The 12,953-nt window shown below is 36.0% G+C and overlaps 1 protein-coding gene across 4 annotated transcripts in view; it reads right to left on the bottom strand.

The window, feature by feature from the left end:
- atp9b (ATPase phospholipid transporting 9B) overlaps positions 1–12,953 on the bottom strand; it is a 148,607-nt gene that overhangs the window by 83,264 nt on the left and 52,390 nt on the right. For all 4 annotated transcript variants that reach the window (XM_015357693.2, XM_006635853.3, XM_015357691.2 and 1 more), the window contains 2 exons: positions 11,202–11,296; positions 2,457–2,537 (listed from right to left, as the gene is read on the bottom strand). In XM_015357693.2, coding sequence (XP_015213179.1) covers positions 2,457–2,537; positions 11,202–11,296 — 176 coding nt within the window. The remainder of the gene's footprint in view (positions 1–2,456; positions 2,538–11,201; positions 11,297–12,953) is intronic.

The raw sequence follows: 12,953 nt of genomic DNA on the forward strand, positions 1-12,953 counted from the left end.
CACTGCAGAAACTGTGACCTGAAAGGAGAAAAACCTGCATCTAAAGTCGAAGTCACTGGATGCACACTGCTTAAGGTTGCTTGCATTTAGTGTGGCAAAGTGCTTTATCATTTATCTGGGTCACTGCACTGGAGATTCAAAGTGTACATCATTTAAAAACTAATAAGACCCAAGAACTGCAATGCTGAATGATTTATACGACCCGCACCCATGCAATAGGATTATAGCGTATCCCAATGAAATAAGATGCAGTGTTTCTCAATTTACACAACACGCCATAAAATGAACAACATGTTTACAAGGGTTGTTCAGTATCTGAAAAGAAGCATTTCATAGTATCCAACAAACATCTGTGCTGTGATAGCCACTTCAGCATCTCTGAATCTTATGTTTTCTAATTCACTAGAACCAGAATCTTATTGCAAAATTATTCAAACATTATTCAAAATTAAGAATAATTTAACATATCATGTCCTATTCTTAATAAACTTATCTTTTTATGATACTAGGTGATAATGCTTAATGTATTAATGTACAGTCATGGCCAAAAATATTGGCACCCTAGCACTTTTTGCAAATAACTCACAATTTCCACTAAAAATAAGTTGAAATTGAAAAAAGTATTTGGTCTCCACAATTCTTTACTTCAGTTAATATTACAGAACCTTTGTTTTAGATTCAGAACTTAATATATCCTTTTAAATCAGAAAATAAAAAGAGATGGTACTGACAAAATTACTGACACCCCAGACTCAATATTTGGTAGAACAGCCTTTGGTCAAAATAACTGCAATCAAGCGCTTCCTATTTCCATCGATGAGCTGCCTGCACCTCTGTACTGGCAGTTTGGCCCACTTCTCTTGTCCAAACTGCTCCAGTTCTCCCAGATTTGAAGGGTGCCTTCTCCCAACTACTGTTTTCAGATATCTCCACAGGCTTTCAATGAGGTCATAGATCTGGATTAATTGCTGGCCACTTCAGAACAGTCCAGCATTTTGTCTTGAACCATTCCTGGGTACTTTTTGAAATGTGTTTGGGGTCATTGTTGTGCTGGAAGACCCATGACCCATGACCAAAGACCCAGCTTTCTGACACTGGGTATGACATTGCGCTCCAAAATGCCTTGGTTTTTCTCCTGATTTCACGAAGCCATGCACACGTCCAAGGCACCCAGTGCCAGTGGCAGCAAAGAGACCTCAAAACATCACTGAACCTCCTCCATGTTTCACTGTAGGGAAGGTGTTCTTTTCTTTGAAGGCTTCATTTTGTTTTCTGTAAACATAGAGATGGTGTGTTTTACCAAAAAGCTCTAATTTGGTCTCACCTGTCAACAGGACATTCGCCCAGAAGGATTCTTGCATGTTCAGGTGTGTTCTGGCAAATTGTAGTCCGGCTTTCTTATGTCTCTCTCTCAGCAGTGGGGTCCTATTGGGTCTCCTACCATATAACCCAGTTTCAGTGAGTTGACAATGGATGGTGTGAGTTGAAACCGTCGTACCTTGTGTCTGAAGGCCAGCTTGAATCTGTGTGGCAGTTGATCAAGGTGCTTTCTTCACCATTCGAACAATCCTTTGCTGCAATCTTTGATCAAGTTTTCTCTTTCGGCCACGTCCAGGGAGGTTGGCTACAGTGTTATGGGCCTTAAACTTATTCATAACATAACGTACAGTGGAAACAGGAACATCAAGGTCTCTGGATATGGACTTGTAGCCTTGAGATTGTCTATGCTTAGCTACAATCTTGTGTCTGACCTCTGTATCTGTGTCTTGTGCCTGACAATTCTTTGGTTTTCCCATGCTCATTATGGTACACACAGTGACACAAAACAGGAGAATGAGTCCTTTTCCCTATTCAAAGAAGAATCACCTGCTTGAAATCTAATTATCTCTAACTTCTTGTAGAAGGTGCCAATAATATTGTCTTGGCTATATTAGGATTTCCTGTGGAATAAGCTAAGATTTAGTATATTATTCAGCTTTTTTTGTTGTTCCACTGCAAACCAAAGAAATACATATGTGGATACCCAACGTTTTTTAATTTAAACAGTTTTCTGGTAGAAATGTTGCATTATTTGAAACGCGCATGGGTGCCAATATTTTTGGCCATGACTGTATATAACACACTATAACATTTTTAATTTTAAAGGTTCATGGAAGGAATCCTAACTTTAACCATGTATGGCAAAACATAAGGGCATTCTTCAATGAATCAAGACGTTGAGATTCTGATAGTTCATGACAAGCATATAACATCACATGGATGTCTGTACTTTTGACTGCAAATCAATATGGTGGTCTTTAACCTCAATGTCTTTAACTCTCCCTCTTTTCAAAGTGTAGGCTATTTTTTTTTATAAAACATGTTAGCCATAAAGGAGCTCAAAGAGGATTAATTGAACAAAAATTATCAAAGTCCTCTTTGAATCCATGTTCACTTGCTTTTTGTTGGTAACTTACCCGCGTGAAGGTGCCTTCAAAGCTGTGAATATCTAGTTGTGGCTTTTGAGCATAAACGTAGGCATTGATTGAGAACAGATCCTGTGTGCATACAAAACAAACAAAGACAAAAGAGCAAATATTAAAAACTGATTCCAAACCACAAGCAAACATCAAAAATAGTCCAAACGTTTTGATCAGAAAGCAGATGTTCAGGAAGCAAATTGACCTTTTGTCTGCTAGGTTTTCATATGAATCTGATGAGAATCATACCACTGAACAGCAGGCTACTTTCCGAATACATGCACAGACACACTGGAAAAAAACATTTGCAGCTTTATGAAATCCTGTATCTGACACTAGATTAAGCAATATTTTTTATCATCATTTAGTGGAAAAGTAATCAAAAGCTGCATGAGGAAATGTTGATTTTCCATCTAAAATTCACTGCATACAAAGTGCATCTAGTACAGTAGTTAACTACAATCTGTTTGTTATCCACAAAAACAGCAGTCGTTTTCCTTATGAATCCTAGAATCGGTATAAATTCTGACGCAGGAACATAGTAGCCATTATTTCTGGTCCAAGAGAAATAATTTTACAATGGGAAAAAAAAGGAACAACAAAATGTGAGAATTTTCTGTTGAGAGAGTACTTGTACCAGAACACTGAAGTCCCAGCAACAAACTAATCACATGTATTCTGAGGATTGTACACATAATAATTATAAAGGAACAAGTAATGTGTTTATTCCAGTTTTTTGGCCGTATAGCCTTCTTCAGGTGTGAGCATAATAATTATAAGAACATAAGGACAGTTACAAACTAGAGGAAGACTTTAGGAACATTTAGTTTGGTTGTTGTCACTGTTTCTTGAAGGAAGCAAGGGTATCAGCTTCCACAGCTTGGCTGAGTAGCTTGTTTTATACTCCCACAATCCTTTGGGTAAAGAAGTGCCTGCTGTTTTCAGTTTAAAATGCACTCTTGTAATACACATTTATGTAGCTTCCACTTGTGTCCACAGTCAGTTAAATACTCGAGGAAAACCTGTTTCAGCCTGCTTAGGACATAAAACTACGGTGAAAATCCTTTCAGTAGAACAATGGTCCAAAGATCAAAGCTAAAGCTACACTGGAGTTTTTTTTTGAAAGAATTAGGAAGTGAATGACCTTGAGTGGCCCAGTCACAGTCCTGAACTGAATATTTTTTCAGAATCTGTGGAGAGACCGGTGTCCATTAGCGATCCCCAAACCACTTGAGAGAACCTGAGCATATCTGCATAGAAGAAAGGGCAAATACTGCAGCAAGCCAGTGGGCAAAGTTGGCTGAGATTTACCCAAAAAGACTTGTGGCTGTAATTGCTGGCAAAGGTGCTTCCACAAAATATTGAGGTCATGGATCTCACTACATATAGTGCATAATAAATCAGTTTTTCAGTTGTGAATTTCAGTTTTTCCTCTTTAGGTTCCCCTTTGGAGACTGAGCTTTCAGGTTTTGATTATTAATGTGAAAAATGCATGGCTTTGTAATTTCACTAAATCGGATACTATAGGGTCTGAATATTTTTTAAGGCACTGCATTCGATGTCCCTCATTTAATCAGGTGTTTCTATTTTTTGGCCTCTACCTGTATCTATCTCTGGAAGTAGTTCCAGACCAGCAATATGTTTTCTATAATGTGGTGACCAAAATTCCACATAGTATTTTAATAGTGGCCTTGCTAAGAGATTATACAATTTTAGCATAGCATTCCCTGATTTAAATTCTATGCATGTAACTATATATCCTACTATTTTCTTTGCCTTTTCTATTGTTTCCCAACATCTTACTGAGAAAGTCTATGGTAAATTCAGTAATTGTACAAGTATCAAGCATAGTCATACATGGGTGAGCGGCAGGAAATTAGATGGTATCGGAAGCACTCATATGACCTTGGGAACAACACCTGGGCAGCTTGTTTTCTCATTACTGTTGACACAGTTAATGGAAACTTTATATTTGGGGGTGAAGAATACCTGCTAGTAGTACTGAATGCATAAATCAATTTTTCTTAAGTTTAACAGTAAAGTGATGAAAAGTTACTAGTTTCTAATTTAGTACAATAACAGCACATACATTTTGTGGCAAATGTGCAGCAAATTCGTTTATATCTCTCAAGTGACCATTATCTAATTACAGTAAATAATAATACAAGGCACTGTTATTTTATAGTTAGATACAAAGGCATCTTATATGCATTAAAATAATTTATGAAATCCCTTTAATTTTTAAAGATTATCATGTGTATAATACCTAGGTTTCCATCATACTGTATTGTACAAAGAACATACTTCAGCCAACACATTTTAGTTATCTGAAACATATTCTTCAGTATATGCTCTTTGTTGCTACAAATGTCAGAGACATATATAAGGTCTTATCCAATTTCATGACTTACCACACATAAAGTAAACATTTACAACAAACATGAACATGTTGTCAATAAGAATATGATATGAATACTAGCTTTCATAATTAATGTAATACTGAAATAAATTTCAAATGTGATTTCTGAGCATGCTATCCATACATCAGTGGAGGTTTTATGATAAAAACAAGTTTACTTGACTTCAACTTTCCACTCAGGTGGGTCACAGGGGGGCAGGCAGGCAGAAAGAAACTTTGATGTGGCCACTTGAGCAACACTTCATGTGCAGTCAGTACAAACCAAAGTGCATCTTTCGTGTAACACAATTTCGCTCCATAATATCAATAAAGACCTAAAGGAAAGGAATGTGCAGGGTCTCACAAAGAGCTTTCAAACCAATACTGTAAGCTAAATGCCAAAACATGATGGTTTTCCAGTACTTAACCTTTATTTGTAACATTTGCAAAAACAGCAGTACATGCACAAATTCATCAACATCATAAACTACAAAAGATATCATAAACTGACAACATTCCATTACACTTATCATACATTACAAAAACACTTTAAAAAATAACCCTATTGAAAACCAAGAAGCATAGAACACAGTCAATATTATACAGCAAATGTCAAATCTATAGCCAACAGCATACTAAGACCTAAAATTTAATTCTTTCCTCCTTATTGACTTTCTAAAAATACCTTTAAATCTAAACTTAAGCAGTTCTTTTTTGTCCTTCTACGCTCCTTCAAATTTTACTTGATACAGTTACCATTAAGAGGAATTAAGAATTCACATCTTTAGAAGAAAAAGAGAAAGTAAAAAAAGTGATAAAAAAGTAAATCAAGTGATTTTCAATCTTAGAAAAGCAGCGAGAGCTCGTATCCATTTCCCTCTCAAGCTCCCTGCCAACTATTGTAAATCATTCACACGCTGGCCACTCACAGCTCCTGTTCATCCCCTTCCAACACTCAACGGGTTTACAAGAAATAATTCATATGATCCCGGAACGCAAGCAGTGTCCTATATCTTCATCATTCACTCTTCTCCCCATCTGTTATCACCCACAATTGAGATAATCTAGGCTATTATATAAAGGTTATTGTACAGAGGAAAATAACAGTCTCTCAGAGCTGAATCCCTACTATGGAAAACCAACACCACACACAGACTCTAAGAAAAAAAGGAGACAGTTATTGAAGTACGTCAGGTAAAACACCTCTCTTTTTTTAATCAAATCAGTAGACTGTAACATGCTTTCGAATTTTTGCACAGTGAATTGAGTCTTAGTGTCTGTGAAACATACAAGCATTGGAAAGAGAAAGCAGACAACAGCTGCTGCCTCTGTTTTAAGGACCAGAGCAGGTTATGTCGCTACTTTGCCAACTCTTTTCCTTGAAAAGGAAAAGGAGAGCTTCTATTGACTGTCTCCTCTGTAAAAGAGCTAAGCTTTAAATTAACAAGTCCCTATCAAAAAGGCTGTTGAAGGAGATACAGAACCATGTGCTGTCTCCCTCACTAGTAGGAGGCTCAATCCCTTCCTAAACTCAGGGGATCATCATCACAAACCAGTCAGCATATATTTCGTTGAAGCTCCTCTTTAGGGCGAGCAGAATAACAGATCACTTTCCACAGTCGTGCAGCACCACATAAAAGCCATGTCAAGAAACTTGGGAAAATGTGAGAAGCAAGCGAGCTTCTTAAGAAAAGGAAATATTTGCTATACGAGACTAAAAAGTGTTTTAAATTGTTCACAAATTTTGTAACAATACGAAAATCTAGAAAAGATGCTGAGGTGGTATTTTTAATATGGTTACAATTTAAAAAAAAGTTTCAGTCTCACTAAGTCAGGACTAAAGCCGTAGTAGCGCTTTCATTGAAAAAAACGTTTTACTATTCAACTATTACAGACTTTTTAACAAAAAAAAGATGCCTCACCCAGACATCTCCCAAATCCTTGAAATTAGTATTCTTCTTAGTTGTATTTCTGGAAAGTAGGAGATGTGTCATTTCAAGAGAAAAAATACAAAAAGATAGCATCCAGTTGTGTTATGTGTTATGTGTGATGTGTGTGTTGTAACTGGGAGCTTCCTGGTCAAGGCACTACGAAACACATTTGCTCCTGAGTACTATGTTAACTTAGTGTTTCATGAAATAAGTTTAAGAAATACAGAATTTCTAAAACTACATCATCTGAAATTAACCTTTAAAAAGCACAACTCATACAAACATGTCTTCATGCACTAAAATGAAAAAAGTGTTCATGCATAAAAATGAAAAAAGAACTAAAACCTCAAGTGAGATATTAAATTAAGTAGACAAGACACAATGTTTACACCTGAAGATGATATGGGAGGATTTGTTTACACACTTCACAAAGAAACCAAATACCCCTTCTTTACAAAAGCACAGAGAAAACATAAAAAAGACCACTGTTTCAAACAACTATAATTAAAAATACTGCATTTGCAAGGACAGCAGTTAGGTGCAGGGTGTGGGAGGAGCCCTGTTCTTTTACACACACACTCTTGTGTCAAATTTCACTTTAGTTTAGTGGGAGCACATTCTTTCTAAAAGTTAGACAACTGTTTAGTACAAATTACACGTCATTTATTATTTTTGTACATTAATGTTTTATTCTGGAAATGTAAATTTCAGCTTCTTCTCCTTTTCCTAGTTAGCTTTAGATGTGGCTGTACAGTATATTGGTTACTGTTAAGTGTAATTTGAATAGAACTTAACTTTCTGTTTTACTAATAGGTTCACCCCCAAACTAACTTCATTTTTGTTTCCAATTTACAGTCTTCTGATATTCAATGAGAAAATGAGAAATGTTTAAGAAATGTATTTAAGTTTTCTCCACTACCTTGCTTTCCAAATAATGTTATAAATCTGCATTTATCCAATAAAAAATCTCCATTATACCCATCTTACTTTGCAAAAAAGCCAAATGACCAAGCCCCATGTGACAACTTCTAGACTGTTATATGTGTGTTTCACAGCAGCTCAGATTCAGTACTGATTCAGTAAATCATGGAAGGTGACAGACAAGGGACAGAATCTCTGTGTCACAGCTGTGTCAGAGAATTCAAAGTCAAGACAGTTCTTACTTGGCTAAAGCATCAGCCTTTGCACAACCAAAATGTCTGGAAGAAAACTACACGATCACGAATGATCGGGGTTTGATACACACATTGCCGAAGAAATACCCAAAATATCTTCATGAAAATGGGAAGACAAATACTATATGAGGTGAAAAGAGTGTATGAGCTGCGAATGAACAGAGATTATTTTATGCTGCAGACTGAACGGTAAGGTGAAACAACAAAAAACAGTGTTTGTGGTGTATTATTCAGGTGTGTTCATATGCAAATGACTATATGTATTCAAGAGAAAATGTGAAAGAATATAAACTCGGCTCAAACATGTGCCAAGACTCCAGTTTGAAGACCACAGGATCGCACTTGAAAAACAAACTACACATGACACAATGCAAATGAGAAAGTTTTAAAGCAAACCTTTGCTTTTGATTTATTTGACTTTATGCAGATGTCAGACTGAAATGAAAAGTGAAAGCGTCAAGTGAGAACAACCAATCAGCCCCCCTCATCGGTGGAAAGCGTGGCAGTAAGGAGCCGGATCATGTTCTGCTGTGACCCGTCAACATTCCTGTGGTCTGACCGGGACCCCAGCTGAGGGGGTTAAAATTGATTGTAAATGCTGAATAATTCAGCCAGGATACCGTTGTAAAGATGCGTTTCTTCAGTTACGTTCAGGAGCGCTTTCAAAGCAAAAACATCTGAAGGTTGTCTTCTCAAGGCCCATTTAGAAATCCAGGTCTGCCCAATCATGGGCCACATCTTTTTTTCCCCACTGTAGCAGAGTGACACCTCCACTGCTTGTACCATGTCTGAACAAACCAGAGAAAGTCTTTCTAAACAGACTTTAGAATTCGGCTAAATTCTAAATTCAACTAACTTATTATTCAGCTAAATTCATTCAACTTAAAACATTGTCCCAAAATGCCTGAACAAGCTGTAATAACTTTCTATTTTACAGATAAAAAGCTTTCTGTAAATACTCACAACTTTTCTGCCAATAATATACAGTATAGTAAAAAGGAACTAAAGAGGTGGGCACATTTTACAATTCTTATTACTCAGAAGCAAATGAAAAACATCTTCTAAGAAGAGTGATATCACATCCAGAACAAGCCAGCTATTCCTAAAACGTAAGATGCTAAAACTGCTAAATAATGCCATTATAATGGCTCTCTCTTCCGTTTCTTCCACAATAAAAAATTTCAAGTATTCTCTCTTACCATTTATAATGGAAGGGGAAAAATGCCCTCTACCAGGTCAAGGGCAACATTTGTTAACCTCACTTAAAGATCATTAAAATATGTCCTTAATCATAACATGAGGTTCATTACAAATAAAACAGCCGACAGCTCAATAAAACTAATTAAATGTAAATGGTACAGTTTACTACTTTATGGATCTTTTAATATAAATCAGCAAGCCTCCAATTATTGAAAATCACAGTGACCTCATAGCCTGTAATAAATTCACCTGATCACATAAAGTAGGAGAGAATGTCCTAGGAATTGGAGTGAGTCCAGTAAAAAAAAAAACAAAAGGAAAAAAAAAACCTGCCTTAGATATTACTGCAATACCGCAGGAAACCTGACCTGGGTGTTACAGATCTTGCTGCACAGCTATCATTAAATGACTTGTTGAAATTTTAATTCTCTGATCACATTAAGTGGTTTAGGAAGACAACAAAATCTGAACTGATCATCTTCGGCGGTGTCATCTCTTCTTAAAGAAAAGGCTGGAAACCCTGCAGGCTTATTTATTCTCAGTGTCACAGTGGATAAGGTTACAATGCTGAGCAGATGATGGGACTGACAGCTCGTGTCAACACAAGACACCCACAGTCCATTACACCAGATAGATGTGGAAATCAAACAGATGACTGACAGGTATGAGCAGTATTATGCTGGTGCATGTATGATTGAATTACTGCAGCAGCTTCCATAATCAAATTGCTGAACTCTGTGTCAAACAGAAAGATACAGTACAGTGCAAAAAGCGGTTAAACATAAAATTCTAGACTCTGTGCTTTTCCCTATGTTTGCAGGAACATTGAGGAAAATAAAACAAATGTGAAAAATATACATTAATACATTTGCACATACCCAAAATGCAGAATAATAGAAGCATCTGAATAGAAACACAAAAACATGTGTATCTTGAAAAATAACTTTGGTACTTCGGAAGGACTACCATATGCAAAATAGCCAAGAAGCTAAAAAAACTACAAGGCAGAAATGTGTTCTCTATTTTCATATTTTCCTGTTTCAGAAGAGCTGCACCTGTGCAGCATCCCTGCTAACCACAGCTGTTGTAATACAGGCCCAGTAGGTGGCATTCATGAATAGCACTAAGCTTGATAATACATCTATTGAAACAGATTCCTCCACACAAACCAAAGTCGTCTGTAATCTTGTCACTGAAGTGCCTCACTAAAATAACCTAATGAATAATGATCTCCATATGAAAGTCGGAGAAAGAGTGGGCATTGCTGTTCAAATATCATGGCTTTACAGACACATAGATTTTTACTAAAAGTCAAAAAGACATTTATCTTTAAAAAATAGAAGACAATGTTTACAAATATGCTCTATTGTATATAGTGAGAGACAAAAAAGAATTAATCGAAACCAATCGTACCTCCTGCTCAATGATCATATATTCTACTGACCCAGAATCTGATGAAAAGCATTCTTCAAAAAGTCTTAATTTCTTCATTTTTATCTTCATTGTCAACTGACATAAGTTCAGGATAAATGTTGTATAAGACAATTAAGACTGGCATTCTTTTACAATAACTGAATAGCCTCTTACCACATTAGCTGTATTAACATTGTATACAATCATTAAAAAAACTAAACTACTGCCCTGTGTTATAATGTATACTACTGTATGTTTTTTGTTTGTGTATTTTATTATATATAATTCTGTACAATCGTTTTACCTTTTTAAAAGGCATGAAAACACCATAGTCTAAAAGGCAGAATTCAGCCAATTTAAAATTTAAGTGTCACTTCATTAGGTATATATTGGGGATAGTTATATTGTATGAGTTGTACCCAATTATTCCACTCATTTGAATACTAAAACATGTATGTCAAAACAACTCAGAATTGCTTATACCTCTAAAACTTAGGAGAACAAATACCACAAAATATACACACAATTCACAGAATTCTCTTGCTGATCAAGTAATTTATTTTAAAAAATACATTCCTGAAAAAATAATAAGAAATAAAAATAAAGCAAAAAAACATCTACTCACCCCTAATGCAGGCAGTCGCTGGGTGCAGGCAACAGCAACTTTCAGCTTCCAGTCAGTTTCACCATCTAGTTGATCCGTCCGGATAAAACACGCACCTGAGAACAATTTAAAAAATGTGACTCTCAGTATCACACATTTCTCCCATCATGGATCATTTTAAACATTTCTTTTGCCACTGCACTGACAGTATTGCACAGAGCAAAGAAACTTGTTAATTTTCAGAAATTTTCCTAAATGTTGTGACTTATTATTAATAGGTGAGAAACAGACACCTAGGCAGTGCTGTTTCAGTCTTGGAAATAAAATGCATTGAAAACACTGACAGGACACAATCTTTGAATAATTTTAATGGAAAAAAGAATATAACTTAAATATAACTACAGCTTAAAATCACTAGCACTTCTAGCTCGTCTTCAAATACCAGGGGCTTAAAGTGGCCAGATGGTTATGTTTAAATTTCATTTTATGGCATAAGTGAAAATGAACAAAGAACCATTTTCTAAGAACAAAAACATTTCCAACAAAATTAAATTCCAACAAAATCCAAAGTGATAACAGCCGAACAAGTTCATCTAAGTGCATGTACTGTTCTAACTTTTATTTAAAAAGTCAGTGATATTCAGTTTTTGGGAGCAGTTGCCAAACAAAACAAAGAAAAAAAACATTAACAATCACTGGGAAGGCAATGACAGAGAAATGACTAAAGGCTTGGTTTGATTGTATCATCTGCTGAAATATTTTTAATGCCTAATTGATCCTTGTTTAAACTTCAGTGTTAAAGGTTGCCTTTTTTTAGGGAGCTAATATAAATAACACACAACATTTTCAGTCTGCATAAAAGAAGTACAATACAGTGCAGTATGTAGTAGAGTTCTGGAGGGTCTGTGGTCTGGACGAAGCCCACACATGAAGGGGATAATTTTTTTAAGGTCACGATCAAGATACGCTTTCAGGAATAAACAAGGATAACTGTTTTTAACTTTTCTGGCTGGGTATGTGCCTGTCACCAGCTTCACTGATCAGGATTTTTCACAATTCCTAAGAGTGAAGTGAAGACACCACTGCTATTCTGTCTGGTAAAATGACTAAAGCTGTGCAACACTTGCAGGAGAGTTAGGTAAAAATAATTAATAGAAGCCATAAGACACATGTATTTGTATTAAATCATTAATACACCATAAATCATTATTTCTGGATTTTACACGCTGCTAGATGCCTCCACACACACGCCAAATAAAAGGGCCGTCTGCGTCACATCCTGCAAATGTTACTGTTAGCGATTAGTCTTGATCATAAAAACCACATTCAGACAGCAAGAGCACGGAGGTTTACTACTAGAAAAAAAATGTTCTCACCTAAAGGCTAAGGGAGGTTTACAATTAATCATTTTGAGGTGTCTTTTATAATAAGCGATTTCATCTCGTCATTTTATTACAATAATACCTATTTCATTAATAAAGTAAGTGTCAAAAACTCCTAGGAATCTTTATAAATCATTATAAACCCTACTGATTACATATGAATTTCTGAACGAGTGTGGAGCTGATTTGTTACAGTACTCTGGAGTACTATAATACAACATGTTTCCAGGCCCAAAAGTCAGACCGGTGCAAGACAACTCAGATGGGATGAGGAATTGTTGGTTTTAGCAGTTGTCTCCGTTGCTGTTGTTCATGATCCCTTCTGTTTTTGACATTCTTTCTTTTCTTCCTGGACGTCTGTATTTTCTATGTCAACATCAAAGAATGCATT

Source organism: Lepisosteus oculatus, chromosome 10 (genome assembly GCF_040954835.1).
Source record: "Lepisosteus oculatus isolate fLepOcu1 chromosome 10, fLepOcu1.hap2, whole genome shotgun sequence".
Taxonomy (NCBI): Eukaryota; Metazoa; Chordata; class Actinopteri; order Semionotiformes; family Lepisosteidae; genus Lepisosteus; species Lepisosteus oculatus.